At 36.1% G+C, this 20,966-nt stretch overlaps 2 protein-coding genes across 3 annotated transcripts in view; one reads left to right on the forward strand and one right to left on the reverse strand.

Annotated features, from left to right (window-relative positions):
* Nucleotides 1-9,516: 9,516 nt before the first annotated feature.
* LOC121409617 (sperm axonemal maintenance protein CFAP97D1-like) lies at nucleotides 9,517-13,258 on the reverse strand. Its single transcript, XM_041601525.1, has 5 exons — nucleotides 13,156-13,258; nucleotides 12,386-12,575; nucleotides 11,636-11,759; nucleotides 10,692-10,837; nucleotides 9,517-9,839 (listed from the first exon to the last, which is right to left on the reverse strand). The coding sequence occupies exons 1-5, from the start codon at nucleotides 13,256-13,258 to the stop codon at nucleotides 9,698-9,700; spliced, it is 705 nt and encodes a 234-aa protein (XP_041457459.1). The 3' UTR covers nucleotides 9,517-9,697.
* A 3,892-nt stretch (nucleotides 13,259-17,150) lies between these two features.
* LOC121408834 (cation channel sperm-associated protein 4-like) overlaps nucleotides 17,151-20,966 on the forward strand; it is a 37,207-nt gene continuing 33,391 nt past the window's right edge. For both annotated transcript variants that reach the window (XM_041600495.1, XM_041600496.1), the window contains exons 1-3: nucleotides 17,151-17,222; nucleotides 17,867-17,906; nucleotides 18,530-18,640. The gene's annotated coding sequence lies outside the window, so the exon portion shown is untranslated. The remainder of the gene's footprint in view (nucleotides 17,223-17,866; nucleotides 17,907-18,529; nucleotides 18,641-20,966) is intronic.

Below are 20,966 nucleotides of genomic sequence, written 5' to 3' on the forward strand. Positions count from 1 at the left end.
GTTCACCGTATTGCCTTTCAGTAGCTTCCATATCATATCTAATGTTTGGTATGAAGCATCGCTTTCCTGCTTTGATCTTCCTCCATGGCAGTCCTGGGGCCCATCTTACAAAGACTTGCGATTGATCCGATCAAATTAGGAATTTTGATCCGATCAATGGCAACTATGGAAAGCCAGCAATGTCAACATAAAATACAAGTTTGTTCAAAAAAATTTCTAGAAATGACGTAAATTCTGACATTCACTGTTTTTTTCTTGACAATTCGGTATGCTTCTCTTTGTTTTCAAAAGACATTTAGCAAATTTCCTGAAGAAAAAATTATGACATTGGTGGATTTCCATATACTTGAGATTATTCGATCAATCGTAACCCTTTGTTAGACGGACCCTGAAATACATAATGTCAGTATTTTATTTGTTGGTGCTGCCATATGTGAACCTTGTAACACAAAAATCGTGTCGGCAATAAATAAAAAATGTGTCAACAAAATTGAAGTTTGATTAGATATCCAATGCACGTACATCATTTTGACATTTTGTAATTCTACATAGCATGAAATAAATGCTCAAAAGTCTGTAAGCCTTAATCGACAAATCAATTCCCCTATACAATACCTATCCCCCCCCCCTTCCCATTTATTCTCATCTGTTTTTCCTATTTATTTATATTTTTTATAATTGCCTTGTGTTTGACATGATAGTTACACATATGTCATTTTTATTTTTTTTTTATTTGTTCTTTTTTTTGAAAGCTGAAAAAGAAGACATGCTTTGAATAAAAAAAATGTAAATGAAGATAGTAAAAAAGAATTAGTGTTCAAGCTTGATAGTTCATTTTAGATAACTTAAATCAAATGCAATCGTTTTCTGTTATTCCTTTTCTTAGTATGTACACTGTGTGTATAAATAGAAAACTCATTTACTCTGTCAATTTCCAGGCAGGAATGAAAAGTACTACAGTGGTATCAAAGTTCTTTCTCTAGCTCGATGCAAGAGTGGTATGAAAATTTATCATCTTAAAATAATTGTATGTAAGAGATTTTCCTTATACTAGTATTATTTCTTATTGTTTCTGAGAATTTTTTTCACATTTATTCCTTCACATGATTGAATTAGTAATATATTGAAAAGAAAAAAAGTGAGCATGCAGTAACCTTGGTTGGTTATTGCTTGTGTGTGCTACGTAACATTTAAAAGTGATTTAAAAAAAAAGGAAATTTTGAAGTGTCATTTAGTCAAGTTCAGCTTGGGAAAAAGCTGGATTTAAAGATTGTATTGTGTTCAGGTCACTCACGACATGTATACATGCTGCTTCACTACTTTTGAAGGGATATTTATTCAGGAATTTTTCTATTACACTGCATGTTTTCCACTTTTCTACTGATTTGATGTCTTAGTTATTTGTATTTGTTTGTACTGAGGTGTCTGAAATGTTTTTAGACTGTATTATGACGTCTTCTTTGTATTGTAAATGTACATATGTGTTTTCAAGTTTGTTCAGTGATAAATGGAATGCGTAACTTAATTAAGAGAGGTAGAATTTCCTGACTTTGTTTCCATTTAATTTTTTTTTATTGATTATGCTATAAATTGTACAAATGTACATGGAAAAAAGGTATTATACTCAGGGCATGTTCACAGAGATCATATTCCTATTGTCAAAATTAATTTGATTTTTTTTGTGTATCTGTCTGGTACAATTATTCTCCCTCCACACATTAGGAACAATGATATACATTAGGAACAATGATATTTTTTTTACCACAGAAACCTTTTTTGAAGAGAGAAAGTTGTTAGCATTAAGTTTCTAATAATGTGGTTTAACTTAACTACTGAAGACAATAATAACATAATATTTACAGGCCTTGAGGGGAAAATTTAATATATTACATAGTTTATGTAGATTCAAATCAGTGATAGGTAAATACATCATCACGTGATCATAGTAACAAGGATCGCATTTGTTATATTCTAGGATTTTACGACACCTCAGTGAATATAACTGCATTAAATTGTGAACTGCGGTGTTATATTCACTAAGGTAACAGCACTCACTGCTTACAAGTTGCGTAATCATGTAGTTTACTTGATGTACGCGCTAGTGTTCATGTGTTAATGGCAGGAAGAAACGCTTGCTGTATTTTTCCAAAATTTGTCTATTATGATGTTGATGGATCAGAGCTGCAATAATTTTGGGTTAATCATAAAGCCAGATGATGAATGCTGCCTCTGATAGCGAATCTACATGAACCATGTAATATAACAGATTTTGCCTTGTCTATCTTTTTAATAAGGAACATTTCAACTCCCTTCCAAAGCTATATTTTTCTGTCAAGAGAATATTTTTGCTCAGCGCTGCATGCTTCGGACAAAATATAATACCTTTGGAAAATTATAACTCCGTCAGGGAGAGGAAATGTTATATTCACACTCTAGTTAGGCAATATCTGTATAAATTACATAGGTCATGTAGATTCGAATCAGTGATAGGTCAATACGCCATCACGTGACCATGGCTGCGAGGATCGCATTTGTTATATTCTAGGTTTTGACGTCACCTCAGGGAATATACCGCGTTGTATTTTCAATTGCGGCGTTATATCCACTAAGGTGACGTCACTCGCTGCATACAAGTTGCGCAACAAGGTAGTTGATGTACGCGCTAGTGTTAATGCGTCGATTGCATGAAGAACGCGCTTAATGTATTAAAAAAAAAACTATTATGACGTAGATGGATCAGAGCAGTAGCAAGAATTTCGGGTTTGAACCGGATAATGAATACAATTTCTGATGGCGAATCCACATATACTATATAATATAACAGATATTGCCTGGTCTATCGTTTTAATAAATAACATTTCAACTCCCCTCCGAAGCTATATTTTTCCCTCGGGATAGTATTTTCCCTCAGCGCTGCGCGCTTCGGGCAAAATATATTCCCTTGGGAAAAATATAAGTCCGTCGGGGAGAGGAAATGTTATATTCAAACTCTAGGTAGGCAATATCTGTATAAATTATCGCCTGCAACAACTGTATTGGCCCAAATTTTTATACAAGACGGGCAATATATGTAAGGTTCCCCAAACGTAGCGTCCGTAAATATTTTTATCCAAATCAAACATCTAGAGCAAAATCATGAAAATTTAGGTATTTTGCGCATTATATATATTGTTTTTGTGTCGTCTTTATATCCGGAGCTCTGAGCTAAAAATTGTGATGTAATTATGAAGTCACATCCCTTTGGATGCATCCATTGTGATAGCTTCATTGCAACATATTTTGTTGGTGCACGGATCAATATGACGCATATCTCTTTCTATGCATCATATGCTGGGATGCAACACCCTGGAAAATACAAAGGTATATTTTGCATTGTCTCTAGATGCAAATACGGTACGCGTGCATAAAAGGAGCAAAATGAAAACAATATACCAACTCCTTCCTGACATGAAAACTAAGGCAATACAGTTTTGTAAATAGCTGGCTTTGATGTCTGATACGGGTAATAATTCAACTTATGGGAAGTTGGCTTAGTACTATAGGATGTCTTCCAGATTTGTACCTACTTGGCAAATAGGATTTATTCAGTCATAGCAGAATAATGCTCTGCATCAAAGCTCAGTCATGTTTTGTGTTAAAAATTCATTTTGATGTAGGGCATCCAAAAATGTGTTGCGAAGGGGAAGATTATTTTCTTCGACTCGTGCATGAAAGCAGTGGACTGTCCAAATCTGAGATGGCACAAGTTATAATGGTATGAGTTTGTCCATGTAACTCTACACAAATTCTTGATTGAGAATTGAGTTTGTCATAATCACTGTTTTAAAATTGGTTGAAGGATGTAGCCAATAGTGTGTACAGGTCACATGTTCGTGCTTTAATTCTATGCAACCTCCAAGCCGTGCATTTTCTGTGCAGCATTTCCCATAGCACATAAAAAACTGAGATGCCTTCTGTAATATGTGTTTTTCAACAAAAAAAGGCTATGGTAAATATGCTGGTGTTTACTGGGGTGCTCATTCTAGATACGCCAGTGATGTCTTAATAGAAAGCAGGTGGGTGTTTCATAAAGCTGTTCGTAAGTTAAGAGCGACTTTAAGAATGACTAGCGATCCTTTCTTGTGGTACATAATTGGCGATGGTTTAGCGCATAAGAAAGGTTCACCAGCCGCTCATAACTGAAGAACAGCTTCATGAAACGGTCCCCAGGTGTGATCTCTTCATCTGTGCGATCCTTGAAAATTTTGTGGAATTTGAACAATCTTTCCACTACAAATTCTTAGGGCCAACCTGTTTTAAAGAACATTATGCTCAATTTAAAATGTGTGATGTTAGTGGCAATGCAGGAATCTCAAGTATTTGCAATTACATGCAAAAACACTGTGCAAGTGTCTCGTGATTGTCATATATTGTAAATGCCCTTGAGTGCTCTGCATCTTCATAACTCTCTCTCATAGATATGCATCTTGTTAGTGGTCCGATTTGTCTCTCTATCACTTATCTGGTGCCCATTTCATAAAGACAACTATTTTAACTTTGCAATTATAACAGCTACCATGGTAACCTTGATTGATATTAGCTGTTAAGCCATGTTGCCACGGTAGTTGCCGTAGTGGCAAAGGTCCTTTTTGGGATGGGTACCTTAACACTAAAAATGTATCTGAGTTGTTCGTTAGCCATATTGTATATATGCTACAATGGTTCACACGACTCTGATATAGATAATTAAAATGTACAAATTGCTTGCCTACAAATTAAGTAGGCATTGTTAAACAAATTCCATGAGGGGTGTGATAAAACAGAACAGAAGATTGTAAATGATATATTACATTGATTTTCTTTTTTTTTAACTGAACTGTTATTGTTTTGATCAAAAGTAGAAAATAAATCTCCATATTTCTATGGGGGAAAAGAGGTGTGTGATTCCCCCCAAAAATGGGATTTTGTTTGTCTTTTGCTGCACTGTCTATGTATTATATGTTAGAAAATGTCAGTTTCTTTTAGATAGATGATGTTTCTTGTTCTTTTTTGTGTGTGATTCTCAACACAACCTATATAATAGAGAACCAACATGCCTCATATTTAGATGTATATAATCTCTATTTACTTTATACCCAGTGTAGTCTGATTTGTATGATCATTTTTTTATGAAATAAATGGTGTTTTGTAGTTCTTCTTACACATGTATGAATTGTATTTTTTTTTAACTTCAAGTGCTTTGTAGTTAATTTAAAATTTGCAATTTAGAATCAAGCACATAATGAGTCTTCAAATACCTGTGGCCTGTATAAAACAATTAAAACCTTAGTTTAATTTGTGGATGGACTATGGATGGCTAAATACGACATAATGTATACAGTTGAGGCTATAATTTTACACACATCTAGGAAATTCAAAGAAAAGTTGACACTTGCCAAACAAAAAATTTACTGTATGTGCTATCATGACGAATTTGATATCAAACAAATGATATGTCATGCCCCTTCATCACATTGCTTTGTTATCAGGAGAGGAAAAATATTTGTCATCCCCCATCTTCATATTTTAGATAAATCAGAAATAAAAACTGGACAAAAACATTCATGTTTGTGCTAGTAACTTCTCAACACCAACATTTCAGATTACATATTTTTGTTCAGTGGTAACATATGATAGAAAATGTAATATAAATCGTAGATTTGAGACAAATATTTCTATGTGACGATGTTTGAAAATATAATAACAATAGAATACATTTGGCACTAGTATTACTTTTTCTTCAAAGAAATTTCCACCTGAAATTACTTTAATCCCAACAGTATCATGTGAAAGAGCTAAATACACTATTTCATTCAATATCAAATTTGTCATGGAAGTATTTATGTGTCTGAAGATATAGTAAATTTTGCGATGTTTGGCAAGCAAACAAATTTCACTAAATTCCATCGGTATATGTATGTAAACTTTGGGCCTCAACTGTATATATGAATATAATGCTACGAAGAAAAATGAATTTGATTTATCGTTATAATAATAAAAAAAATAGGAGTAGACGGAAAAATCAATCAAGTACCTTAAAACTTTTTTAAAGACAAAAAGAAAATATCAAATTGAATTCTCATTGAAAGGTCTATATTTAATCATTTTCATTACCAATCATTGTTACACACGATTTTTTTTCATCAGTTATTCCCGATGGATAAAGTTAAATTTACAATTGAGAATAAATCATGTTGACTGTATTATCACACACTTTTCAATGAAATAGGTTGGTAGGATATCTTTCAAATTCATTGGCAAATAAGAGTTTAACTTATTGGAGAGATTGTTTGGTGATAATGAATATGGAAGAAAAGGGAGGGTGTAGAATTTTCTGGGGATAAGTTCTTAAGTCACGAATCTGAAAACAGAAGTATGAATATGCTATAGATTTTATTACGATCAGAGATGATATCACAATCCCAAGACAATGGTAAAGAGTTGTTCATAAAGTTGTTCTTATTGCAGAGATCATTATGGAAAGCCAAATGTAAGATATTTTATTTTTTTGTTTGAACGTGGCACTTTAGCCTATGGTATTTCTTGTTGAGTACTTTGACGGTACTTCAACCTTGCTTCAACAAATGAGACAAATGTTCTTGCTTTTAATTTGTGATAGACGTAGCTTACCAGCTTTCCATAACACATCTTGGTTGTGTTCTTAACTTGTGAGACAACTTTATGAAACATCCTAGGGGTGTTTCACTTCGACAAACACTAACTAAAAAGCACTCAGCTATGGCAGGCCACCTTTTATCATCAGTCTCTCAGGATATTTTGCAAACCATATACCAACACAAACTTAAGAATTGGCGTTGCTAGTTTATTGTCAAAATAGACTTAAACAGATGTGATATACCTGGACTACATCTTACAAGCATTTGTGATTGATACAATCAATCTCAATGAAAGAATACTGATTGAATTGACATATGCATCCCAAATGTTGGTGTTGCTGGCTTTTCATATTTGAGATTGATTTACTTAATCAAATACCTTTGTAAGACGGATACCAGTAATGAAAGAAAGCATCAATTGTTTGCTTGGCCTGCCATAGTTGAGTACAAATTTCGGTCATGCTACAAGTAACGGGACTGCCATACCCGGATGATTTAGCCAATGTGTGCCAACCCTAACATACATATGGCAAGCCATTTCATCATATGATCATATCATATGATGAAATGGTTTGCCATATGTATGTTTGTACATTGGCCTGACTAAACCTTTCAAGTGTAACGATCTTGTACTAAAAAGAGAAACGTCCATATTCCTCGTTTCAAGACACTGAAACTACCAGTCACATGTAAGACAATTAAATATTAATGATTAATAAAGACATAAAATACACATTCTGTCATAGGTACATAAAGAAGGTATGGTAACAAAAATATCAGATACGCACAGAAATATTTACTCGCCCCAACACACAGGAGACTTATGAATAATTATTACTTTTTTTTTTGCTTTGATTTATGTGCTGATTGTGATTGATAAAGGAGATTCCATTTCTGCTGGCCATTAGATGTTATCGTGTTTGAATGGAAAAGGTAAAAATGAGACATTTGTATAACCCAAATCACTTATAACTACTTGATGCTTAATTCTAAACCCCTGCCCCAAATACAGCCCCCCCCCCCCCCGAATCATTTTTACCTTTGTCATAAATGGCACTGAGAAAAGGTCCTCAATCGTTCTACATGAGATAGTTGTTGAATAGTCAAACTGATTAACACATGAAGTGCTAATTTAGCACTTACAGTGCTTTATAGTGACTGCACTACTAGTGCTGATTTCTTAGTTCAAAATTAAACTAGAAAATCAGCACTCGTAGTGCAGTCACTATACAAGCACTGTAAGTGTTAAATTAGCACTTCATTTTTTACAAGGAATATACTAGAAACCAAAATGAAAGCGAGAGACAAGATGGAACACCTAAGAAGGACGAGACGGTAAGTTGAACACCAAGAAATGGCGAAAACGGGAAACCACTGACATATCAGCCTCCGAACCACCAATTCCAGAAATTACAATATATCACGGGGTGGTATGTGCTTGTACTTTACACTCAATTAAGACAAACATAAAACACACATATCGACTGTATATCACCCCGTAAAACAAAAGACCAAACAAAATACTCGATGAAGACGAAACTAACAGATTGACCTCTTTTCTGGCAGATAACTCTGCATTATTGTGAACCTTTTATGAAGAATTATAACTATATGGTAACATTGCAGTTATGGTAACTACCATGGTACCCTTGATTTTGATTGGTTGCCAAGCACTGTTACCATGGTAGTTGCCAAAATGGCACAGCTACAATAGTTTAAGTCCTTTATAAGACGGTCCCCTGATCGCAGACGATTTCGTATATGGTAAATAACGTACAAAGAAAAAAACAACAACCAAGAACAACACAACAAAAAAAGAACCTTGAGAAAATATTAACAAAAAGACAAAAGACCTTGTTCAAAATAAGTCAAAGCTAAATTGCAAGGTTTTAAGGTAAATCCAGGTGGAATATAAGGGACCACTCATATCCTGGATTTAGTTTGAATCCCAAAGATTTAAATTCAAATCTCAAATGATTTAAATTTAAATCCCTCAAAATTAAAAAAAAACAGTCCATATTGGATCCAAAGACTTGCTAATCATAGAATACAAAAAGAGGAACAAAACCAAAATAAGAACAAAATATTCATAACACCATCAGTAACAACAGGTCATTTCTTTCTTGACATAGAGAGGAAGAGAGAGTAATGGAGAGAGACGGAGAAAAAAAGGAACATTACATACCCGATTTAGTACAACAACTTTTCAAGGGTTCCGAGTATAAGAATTATGAAAGAATACAAATTACGAGGAATAAAGTGCTAAAATATAAACACCAATATCAAAATACGAAACAAGAGGGAACCAATAGGAAACGTGACGACAGAGGTAGAGAGAGATAGAAAAATTGATACACAAAATAACATACCCAACTCTCACAATAATCACTCCCTTATTCAACACAAAACAGACATTCCACCATGAAAGCAGAAAGCTCAGAATGCTACAAATTGATACTATAGGCAAACAAGCTTAGACGTGCCAACAAGATGTCCATCTCGTCATATCGAAATCGTGTGAAAAAGACGATGATTAGATGAAATAGATCGTTGGTCCTCGTCATGTTATCATCCTTTAGAAGTGATGATCAGATTACAGGATGAAGACATGACGAGATCTAGGATCCTGTAATTTGATCATCTCTTCAAAAGGATACAGACGTAACAAGATCGAAGTCATCTAATCATCTCCTCTACGGGATATAGACATCCGGGGAGCGTTCCATTTTATCCGACAGTTACTATAGTAACAGTGCTTCTCAGCCAATCAGAATTAAGGGAAGATGTCAAATCTGACAATTTGTCGGACAAAGATGTTGATAAAACGGTCCCCCGATTGTCATCTGGACATCTAGGTGGCACTTACGCTTGCAGAGGCCAACATCACATTCAACTGTCACAAACAATATAAACGATAAAAGATGACAGGACAACCAAAAGAGGAAAGAGAAAAGTAAACACCGTAATTTGGATAACATGAGAAAAAACCTAAACTTGGGATTGTGATACAAACGATTTTAGAGTTAAGCATTATTTTTTTAAAGATTTTTGTTATGCGATCATCAGCTGACTCCACATCCATTGGCGCCATTTTTCTTTGCTTGTTGGCTCTGTTTAGTTGATCGATGTGAGGCCCGTTTTTTCTTGTTGTTTGTTTCTTTGTTTTCTTCCCATTTCTTGGAGAATTTTTCCATTGAAGACATCCTAATTAAAAACAAAAAACAAAAAATATTTATTATGTGTTTTATTTCAAAGTGATGATACAGAAAGCATAACGTGGAAAAAGGAAAATTAAAATTTGGTTAAATTTTAAAAAATTGTGTATATAATAATGATAATAACATAATAACTCTTATTTACCCAATTAGCCACTTTCAGCTGTATGCTGTTCTTCCCTGCATAACATAATATGTTATTATTACCCTTCTCCATTCTAAATTATGAGCGCCAAGCAAGAAGACAGAAGGTCCCACTTTTATAAGTCTACCACTGAGCCTCCATGTCCGGTCAAATTTATCATTTTGGTTGTTCGTTAAAGAACATACTGGTTGTTCATTAAAGAACATACTGCAAGATATATAATAGAACATTTTGCCTCTCTTCATGCATGGCGCACGGAACTCTTGTCCATTAGCCCATCATGCACATCATGCACCCCACCGTATATGCCCCCACTGGTTCCGGAAGGGGCATTCTAGATCTTTAGATCTTAAATAATTATTGAATGCAACATTATGATGCACCAGTAAATACATTAAGCTATTTCAGGTGCGGTGTTAACCTGGTGTTAAGGCGATTTTTACATCAGAACATCACCAAAATAAATCTTAGTCTTTACTCTTGGAACAAGTATCACTTGGTCTTGGAGAGGTATAAGAGCTATATAATGTAGAAAATTGGCTTCCAACATCAACACCGAACTTGACATCACTAACATAGCTTATCAGACTTTGGAAGCATTGCATTGAAATTTGGTTTACAACATTCTACCGTCCCATGTAACTATATGATCAAAATGTGAATAATCACATTGAGTACTTCGTACATTTTTCTTACATGCTTTTATTCCTTGGTTCGTAATGGGAGTCGTTTCGGTCACTGTGATGTGCTCTCCTGTTACTATTCCTCTTGTTCCACTGGTCATAGGCGCTCTCGTACCACTGAGGGTACTTAGCAATGTTCTTCATATACATCTTGTTTAGCTATATGAAAAGAAGTAAAACAAGAAGAAAATGCTGTGACAACAAATCAATTATACAAAGTAATATTAATGACGACCGCATTATTTATATACAAAATAACAATAATGTTTAAAATTTAAAGCACGATCTTTAAGTTCATCATGTTAACAACTATTTTTAAACAAGCTGTTTAAACTTTTAATCAGGTTGCTTGAAATTAAAACATTGATTAAAAGTGTTAAAAGCTTGCATTTCTTTTGAATTTGATTATAATGGGTTCACATCTTATGTAGATTACAGCATGTCTTTAGTGACGCCTACAGCACTGAGAGACTACTGCACTGAGAGTAAAGCCCAAACCACCACCGCCACCACCACCACTTCTTATTCTGACAACGAGATGTTCCAAAATCAGCCTTTGCATTTCAACATTACAATCCATGATATGATATACTGCAATACATTATATAAAATATGTTTACATTTTATAATTAACAACTTGTATAGGAAGGAATAAAATGAAATAACAAAGTATAAAGTTTTCATTTACAAATAATTCATTATACGTAAAAAAAATTATGGAGGCGTGATTTTTTTTCAAGGTCAAATTCAACAAAGAGCCTATCTAAACAAAAACAAAAAAAATTAACTGCCATGGTATAATAACCCATAGTGCAAGCAAGAACTTGTTAGAACTACAACTGTATGAATGATCCGAATTAAAAGAAGAGATGGATGAATGGAATAAAATACTAATGACATATTTAAAATTAATACATTTATGAAACAAGAACATGAAGGATGAAAGTATCAACTTACCGTCCACTCATCTTCCCACTGATGGTGACTGTATGTAGCTTGCTTTGACAGGATTCTTCTCATAATCGCTTGATTCTCATGCGTCACTCGAAGCAGTTCGCGTTGACGAGCCATGCGATTTAAACTGCAATGGATTAGATGTGTAATAAAAAAAAATGGCTACAGTTATGATGAAAACATGTTGGTGGAAAGTGCAATCAGATTTGACACCCCGTCCCCGAATCTGCCTCTATTTTTGTCACTTGACTTACTAATAGGAAAATGCAGGCTTATGCAGATATGCACATGCCGTCCTCCCACTGTTGATTTCTTCATTTTACTAAAATCATTTTCCTCTACTTCTCCCTATACTATTATAGATCTATTTTTTCATTTAGTCATGTTAATTCATTTGTGGCTGTGAACAACCATGTTTCTAGGGTAAGTAAAAATCAATGTCTTTTATTCTGACCTTTTTCCCTCTTCTACCTCTTCTTCAAATTTCTTCTTCTGCTCTTCATTCTTCCCGTTCTTTTTTTCATTTTTTTTATTATTCCTCTTTCCTTTCATATATTTCCTCTTGCAATAGTATTCATAACAAAATGAGCTTAATGGAGAACAGTTTCAATTAGAAGTACTTGGATTCAATAAAAGGAGGAACGCATCAAAGCAAGAGAACGATACACTTTCATCTCTGCGCTTTTCCTGAATCCTTGTCTCCCAATAAAGGTAACAATCTACCTCCGTCCCGGTCCCACCCCCTTTTCTCACCTCTTGCAGTCATAGAAGTTCTTATTATCGACGTTGCCTCTTGTTAGCATGATGTGACACATCTTCTCCAAGAGGATTCGATTATCCCTCTCAATAATGGTCAATCTCTCTTCCTCCATCTGCATCTTCTTCAGTTTAAGATGGAGATGGACGTAGGTCTTCGGTGGCTTGTCATCAATCACTGGCTTGGCTGCAACAGTCAAAATACAAAAAAAAATGAAAGAGGGGTAAAAAAAATTAATTTCATCTTTAGGTCTACCCGGATGATTTGTCGGAAAAGTTAATAAAAGTCGATTTGAATGATATGCATAAGAATGTACCAATTCGCATGCCATGGGAAACATTCCTAGGGAATGTGTTTAAAAATAGACAATTCTAACATTAGATAATGACTATAGGCCTAGTGATATTCATTAAGTTAAACGAGCAAAATAAACCTAACTGCAGTGTTAGTCTAGACTGTCTCACTGGTGACTATGCCGCCTATTTCTAAATAGAATCGATAGGTATAAAAATGTTATGTTACTAGACTCTGCTACAGACTAACATCAGTTAGGCCCTAGATAACATGGATAATGCAAAATCAAGTCTAACTTAGGACTAAGGATCCGTTCCTGTAGTGTTATGTTTTCTTTCCTTCTCCCCTCTGCTTAATCTTTTGTTTTATCTGCCCCGACTAGCCTCATCTCATTCCCTTATCTGCCCTCCTCTCATTTTTCTGTCTCTGTTTCTGTTTGTCTGTCTGTCTCTCTCTCTCTCTATTTTCTTACCATTCTGAACCTTCTGTCGATGGGTATCGAATCTCCTTTCATCCCATCTTTTCTTCAACAATTTGTTGTTGGCAGGGGTGATTGGCTGGTAAGCTCGATGCATATTTGATTCCTACGCGTCCCAGTTTCCCCACTTCAAAGTGATTAAAAAGCAAAGAAATAGTGTTTGCGGTGTTTTGTTCCCTTGTTCCCTTACCGCTCGGCTCTTTCTTTGCTTCTTCTTTTTAAGAGATCGAGAAAAGGGGGCCCTTGTCATTCGCGACCCATGTTGTTGTGATGTGACATTTCGTGACGTTTTCGCGTGCCCATTTTGTTATGATTTTGTACGCGCACATTTTATGACGCACGCGTTTCAATCTTTTATGCGCTTTTCTAAATTGAATTTGTGCATATTTCATGGCGCGTAACATTGACAAAAAGGATAAGCGCAATGGTGTAATGCATTGAAATATGTTTTGAAGTTTGAGAGGACAAAGTGCCAAATGTTGGGGATTATCTCGAAATCATCGTCGTGACGTCACGTGATCTGTAAAGGGATTATTATCGAAGTATGGAATTGGAAGTGATCCTTTCAGACTGGAAAACATAGCAATATTTCATCTACTGTCGTATATTCTGTTGATAACCCTGCCTCTGTTCGTCACCCTGACCATCATCGTCTTCTTTCCCGATATCCTGATCACTATCCTCCCTCATCTCGAATTTCTAATCTTCCACGATGAAGGGTGATGAGAGTGATGAGACGGGAAACTCGACGGGTGTCGAGAAGGACCTCTCGATGGATGTCGAGAAGGAGGTTGAGAATGAGACTTTGCGACGCCCCATGGCCATGGGCTGGGTGCGACGTGCCTCCAAACAGGTCGAAAGTGCGGGAGAAGCTTTCAGAAAGGTAAATTGTATGGGAATTTATTTGTTTTTGGCATAGGCCTAAGCTATAGACGAATGGTGAGAAGATGCTTTACGTTAGGCCTATTTTCAAGCAAAAAACAAAACTGCATTTCGTATACGAAAACATTTGACAAGCAAAAAAAGGTCCTTACTTGTGTTTTAACGGCATTTTTACATTACACATTTTAATCGTGCCGGCTGTGCCCCCCTCTTCTTCTTCTTCTTCTGTATCCTTCCTCCGCTGTATCGGAGATCCGCAGTTTGATACTGCATTAATGGTAGCGTTACATATTTTGACGTGAGAGTAAGGTAGATCGAGAGAGGTGAATCTTATGCAAGAAATTTAAGACAAGTAGGTTAAGGTCGTTTCTGGAGGAATCTGCTAATTCGACGTCAGGTAGAAACAGGACGGAAGCGGTAAATTGTTGAGGTTCTTGATCATTGAAATACACAGAAAAATACTGCAGTTCCTCGTCTTCTTTTATTAAGTGTAGAAGTGTTTTCCTGTGTGTGCTAAACGCTGGGCATTCTCCAACAAAATGTACAACGCTTTCCACTTCGGAGTGGCAGAACTTGCAGGACGTTGTGGTACTTTGATTCAGAGAGAATAATCTTCTATTCGTTGGGTATGTACTGCAGGATAATTGAGCTCTGATGGATATAGCTTCCCTCAAGAGAGGGCTGGAGACTTGCTTTGGGTAATAATTCTTTTTATTACGTTGGGTCATGCCCGACCATAGACTTAGAGAAGATTTTTTAGCAACTGCAATTTCAAGGGCTGCATAGTGTTGTTTATAAATTTTTCCCATTGCTAGCTTCTTCCATACTTTATATGGAATGCGCTCTCTAAGGATGTTAGTGAGACTTGGAAGCTCATAACTATTGAGAATTTTTATCCAGCGTCTTACCAATGGTGTGTTGTTTGCTATACCATTCAATAGGATTCTTCTTTCAGTGCGCTCGTCTGAAAGGCTTGCATATTGCCCAAGTAAGAGAAGAATTTCATAGTCGATTCGCTTATCCATTGGAAGGATATCTAGCAATAAATAAACAATTTCGTCAGCCGCACTCCTTGGCAAACCAAGCACTCTTTTAAAAAGAAAAGATTGAGCCTTGTTCAGACGGGACAGCATGTAGTTGGTAAGTTGGATAATCTGAATCCCATATAGCATTCTTGGTATGCAGAACATTTTCCAAAGATGAGTACATATTGGTGGTAGCAGGCGTAGAGTTCCTTGCTTTGTTCCAGTAAGCGAGAAGAAGGTGTTATATCCCTTTGATATGATGTCATTGGTGTGATCAATATTACAATTGCTTTTTATTATGCCAAGGTGTGGGTGCTCTCTGCTTTCCTTGATCGTCATTCCTCCCATTTTCCACTCGATTGAACTTACACTGGTTGATGTTTTTTGTTTATTACTACTACGGCACTTTTTTGTGGATTAATTTTATATCTCCAGGCACAGGAATAATTGAAGGTGAGGTCCAGCATTGATTGGAGTTCACGAGGGCATGTACTGATAAGAGCAACGTCATCTGCTAGTACTATCACTCCCATGTAGCAACCGTTAATAGAGCATCCTAGACAAGCATTCCTTAGTGATTTGATCAGGCCATCGATGAAGACTGTATATAAGGTGGGAGAGAGCACACTTCCCTGTTTTACACCTTGAAGGATTTGAAAAGGAGAGCTGACTTTTCCTTCCCACATGACTCTACTGGTACTACCATTGTAGAATTCTTCCAGTGTAGATAACAGAGATTCATGGAGGCCTAGGTTTTGAAGCTTAGAAAATAGGCCTTTATGCCAAACGATGTCAAATGCTTTCTGTGCATCAAGAAGAGCAAGATATGTTGTGCATTTCTTGGCAGAGTTCAGTTGGATTATTAATTCCAGTGAGGATGCAGTAAGGAGGCAAGATTTGCCTTTCTGGAATCCAAATTGTAACTGGTCTGGGACATCATTTATTGCAAGTGGAATTTCTAGTTGAGATTTGATGAGCATTTCCAAAACTTTACCAATTGTTGAAGAAACTGTTATGCCTCGGTAGTTAGAAGGATCTTTAACATCTTTTCCTTTTCCTTTGTGAACTGGGACTATAAGGCCGGACTTCAAATGTTCAGGAATATATTTTAGGGATATACATCGATTGAAGAGGGCGAGGAGTAATTTCCGAGCTATTGGGCCAAGATATATAAGATGCTCAGGAGATATATTATCAGGTCCTGCAGCTTTTTGTTTCTTGAGAGAGTTAATAGCTTCATCTAGATCTTTTGAAGTAGAGGGTTGAAGTGGTTGATTCAGATTGTCCTGGAACGGGCGAGTGGGGAAGGCTTCATCTATTTCAGGCGGAGAAGAGGCATTTATATAATCCGGTTTAGCAAGATCTAAGAAATATGTGTTGAAGCCATCTAAAACTGCCTCTCCTTCATATGTTGTACCCCTATAAGACAGTGTGTCGGTGGACCGTGATCCTTTGGTGCGTTTGACAAGCCTATAGAAGAGTTTGTCATTGCTACCTTTAGCATCCTCAATTTCTGAAAGGAGATTATTGTGACACATCCTCCGTGCTTGCCTGATGCTACTTCTAAAAAGACGTTTTGGTGCTATATATGCTTGATCCAGAGAGGGTCCTTGCCTTTTGGTTTCCCGCTGGCCCTCCAGAGACGCCAATAATGTTGAGATTGTTTATAACATGCCTCTACCTTTTTTGTCCACTCTCTTTTCCCTTTCCTTTTTCTTTTCTGACGGCCCTTCGAGTGTGGATCCCGCGTGGAGAGGAGGAGAACTGGGTCTATCTGGTGCCGTGATGGTCCGTGCATAATTTTAAAGAGCACAAACATTGTAGAGTTTAGAATCTTACTTAGAGTGAGGTCCAAAAATTGATTTGCTTTAGTGAAAATTGATCTTAGTTTACATTTGCCTCTGAAATTTGCAATTAATTTAAATATTTTCTTGCAACTCCCCTTTATTTGTCAGATCAATTAGGTGTATCACATTTAGCAAAATCCTGATTTTTTTTTATCTTGCGACTGGACATAATGCCTCTTAACCTAATATTGAGCATATTTCTTTGTTCACTTCGCCATTTGAATGTATCATATATTTTTCGATAGATTGGATTAAAAGTGAAGCTGGCGAACAAACTTGGATCAAAGAAGAAGAAGAAAACTGAAACGTAAGAATACAAGTTTTTGTCAAATATTTTCTACAGGGAAATGGTAGGCCTAAATGGAGACCATTTTCGTGACTATTTTATCTCTTAAGCAATACATGTGACTTCGTTGTAAGGTCAACTTAATCACAATCTGCACGCAGAATTAAAATCCACGCCAAGTAATTGCCAAATAAAAACTGGCAAAATGGGCTAATAATCACAGAGCGTTAGGTTTCACTCTTTTAATCAACATTTAGGAGGAAATTAAAACTGTAGATTAAACAATCTGATTGGTAATGTGCGAAACAACAACTACAACAGTGAAAGGGGGGAAACGAAAATTCGATTGATGATTGGCATTGATCAGTAAAAATGCATTTGATTTGAAGCTTTTATTCTACTTTCTAGTTGTTTTGTTTGTTGCTTTTGTTTATGTATGGGGGATGAGTTGCTTTCAGTATGGTATTCAATTTTGCATCACAAACATAAAGATGAGTAGTGTAAGCTTCTAAAGCAGTACGAACGGCTCAGAAACTGATCCGTTCCTTCGGATGATATTTTTTTTTTGGGGGGGTGGGGAGGGGGAAGTTTCAATTTCAATATAGTCACTCCCCTGGTACAGATATTAATTCAATATTTAATGTTGATTTTTTTTATGTCATCAGAGACGAAGCACCTCGCCTGTTCACATTTGATCCAAATGCTGTAAGTATATATGCACTGTATACGTCATTAATCATTAGTTATCATTGTTTGGAGGTCGAGATAATGATATGTGATGCTTTCTTGTCTTTAGTTTTCTAGCAGAACTTAGTTTTCCAAAGCAAATCAAGAATATATTTGTTTTTCTGCATTCAAATCAATCTCTTTTAAAAAAAATATTCCTCCGATTTAACCCTAGAAGTACTCATTTACATTATACATATCAAACTAGATAATATAATCTTTAAAAATTTGAAATAATTCTATGAAATGTACATATAATATCCTGAATTCTTGTCCACATATTTGCATTGAAATATGCCTCTTAAAGCAAATGACAATATGAATGTCAACAAATCTGTCCGCTTGAGAGAACACCACTTACTTTAAAAAAAAGGGGGGGGGGGTCGTGAAAAATTATTTGCGCAAAACTTTGAAGTAGTAATAAAAATTATGGGTAAAATCAACCGTTATTAAGCGTAGAATATTCACTTAAAGATATTTCTTTACGCCTATAAAAACTTGTTGTCTAACTTGTGAACCAATCCCCCCCCCACAAAAAAAAATATGCACTGTGTATTACGTATACTGAACATGCTGAATGATCATTCTCCATCCTGATACAGATTGAACGCGGTGCAGATATTTGCGATTTGTTTGAGACAGACGAGGTCGAAGAGGATTTTAACGACGTCGTTGATCTCGATGATGAACGGGTGGAAGAGGTCGTCTCTCAGGTGAGATACATAACAAACATGTTTCTTATTTAGTAAATCAAATTGCGTCTTTTTAAGGACCCCGTAAGGTGACATGACATTGTTTAGTTTCCTTTAACTCGTTCTAACGACTCACATTTATAAGTTGAGGGAATGAGTTATAAATTTATGAAACGAGTAAGTAAGTCTTTGGAACGAGAAAAAAATGTCATGTTACCTTGGGGGCGTCGTATCTTTCTATACGTTGGCTTTGGAAAAACGCGGTTTAATGGGACACGGGAAACACATATCCCCTTTCCCCTGTTATGTTAGCATTGTACCTACCCTCTTGTGATTCATCCCCTATTGGATTTGGGTGAGTATTGCTTCTCACGGCTTCTATGAAAATTCAAGAGGAAAAAAAAAGCTGTTCCCTCTTTTAATATGTGAATGCGTCAAAAATCAGTCATGCAATATTTGTAACGGGCAAATTTTATCCGTACTTACAGTCTATCCATCTAGCTTGCATCTCCCCATTCTTCATCGCCACCACCTTCATCATCCATCATCACTGTCACCACCACCACATCATGGTCATCATTGAAGTCGTCAACATAATCATCAGCATTGTCATCAACATCAACCTCATCATCAGCATCCTCATCGTCATCATCATCTTTCATCATCATTTATCATTATCATCATTGTTATCATCATGGAATCTTCCACTACAACCACCACTATCATCATTATCATCAAAGTCACCATTGCCAGCGTCATCAACATCATCATCTGCATTGTCATCTTCATCAGTATCGTCATCAGCATCGTCATCAACATCGTCGTCAGCATTGTCATTCTCATCGTCATCAGCATCGTCATCAACATCGTCATATATCATCATGGACTTTGACACTACAATCACCACCACCACTATCATCATCACCACTATCATCATCATCATCATCAAAGTCACCAATGTCATTGTCATTAACATCATCATCAGCATAGTCATCATCATCTTCAACTACATCATCATCATTCATCATCATCATCATCAGCATAGTCATCATCATATTCAAGTACATCATTCATCATCATCACCGTCATCATCATCATCACCATCATCACCACCACAATCATCATTCCCTTCATCTCTCTCTCCCTCCTCCTCCTGATCACCGCCACCAGTGGCGTAACTACGGGGGGGGGCATGGGGGCACGTGCCCCCCCCCAATCGGTTGCCCCCCCCAAAAAAAAAAAAAACGGGGAAAATGAGAAAAAGAGGGAAAAAGAAAGAGAAACGTAGTGGGGGAAAGAAGAAATTGTTGTTTATCATAGTGTTATATTATATTTATATAATATTGACTGGCCTTGAGGGGAACATCAAATATATTGCCAGCAAAAGAATCATATTGGCCCGAGTCTTTAGACGAGGGCAATATGGGTCTTTTAAGGGCAATATATTTGATGTTCCCCGAAAGAAGAGCCAGTCAATATTTTTATTATCATCCAAATCAGATATCTAGAGCAAAAATCATGATAATGGGGGTATTTCTTTTAAAAATAGAGTTCTATTGTGTCATGTTAATATCGGTCTAGTCTCTGCACTTTACCATTATGACGTACTTGCAAGCTCTCGGATCCAGTGTTGTCTTTATTATGACGTATATTGTTGGTGCGCGGATCCTTATGAAGCGTATCTCTTTATACGCATCCACAAATGCCCGGATGTGAGACCAGGGAAAATACAAAGGTATATTTTGCGTCGTCTCTGCATGCAAAGTAAATGCGCACATTGAGACCGAGGAAAATACAAACAATATACCTACCCTTCCCGATATTAAGAAAATGTAGGCCAATACGGTTTTGTAAATGACCAGCTCAGATGTCTGATACGGGTGATAATATGTTATATAACATAAGAAGCATTTTTTCACAACTTTATGAAACATTATTTGCTTAATTGTGTCTTCATTGTTCCTGGTGCTCGCATAGACTTTTTTAACAAGATATATAAACCTGCTGTACTAAAGCCTCCCGTTTTCAAATCAATATACAACAAAATAATATATTTCCTCGCAATTAGAGTTATTATTGTTTTAAGTAGTGATATATTCTTCTTTTTCATGACTACTGAAAGTTATTGCCCTATTTTAAGGTCTTAATATAAAACATTTCCTGTCCGTGCTAACGTTCGCATTAGTGGATTGGTGAAATTTTTGCTCTACATGAACTCCTAAAATCAGTCCTTAAAATGTCAGTTTTTCTGATCTGAATATAAAAAAAAAATTTAGCTCGCGCTTCGCACTCGCATCATTTGGTTAGTGAAATACGTGGGGGTCTTAGTGAATTCCTACAAACAAGC

Source organism: Lytechinus variegatus, chromosome 2 (genome assembly GCF_018143015.1).
Source record: "Lytechinus variegatus isolate NC3 chromosome 2, Lvar_3.0, whole genome shotgun sequence".
NCBI classification, from domain to species: domain Eukaryota; kingdom Metazoa; phylum Echinodermata; class Echinoidea; order Temnopleuroida; family Toxopneustidae; genus Lytechinus; species Lytechinus variegatus.

Excerpts from the sequence above, each read along its gene's own strand:
- LOC121409617 (XM_041601525.1), bottom strand. The coding sequence starts at position 13,258 with ATGCATCGAGCTTACCAGCCAATCACCCCTGCCAACAACAAATTGTTG. Across the intron at positions 12,576-13,155 it reads TCGACAGAAGGTTCAGAATG|CCAAGCCAGTGATTGATGAC; the intron begins GTAAGAAAATAG and ends TGACTGTTGCAG. Across the intron at positions 11,760-12,385 it reads AACTTCTATGACTGCAAGAG|TTTAAATCGCATGGCTCGTC; the intron begins GTGAGAAAAGGG and ends AATCCATTGCAG.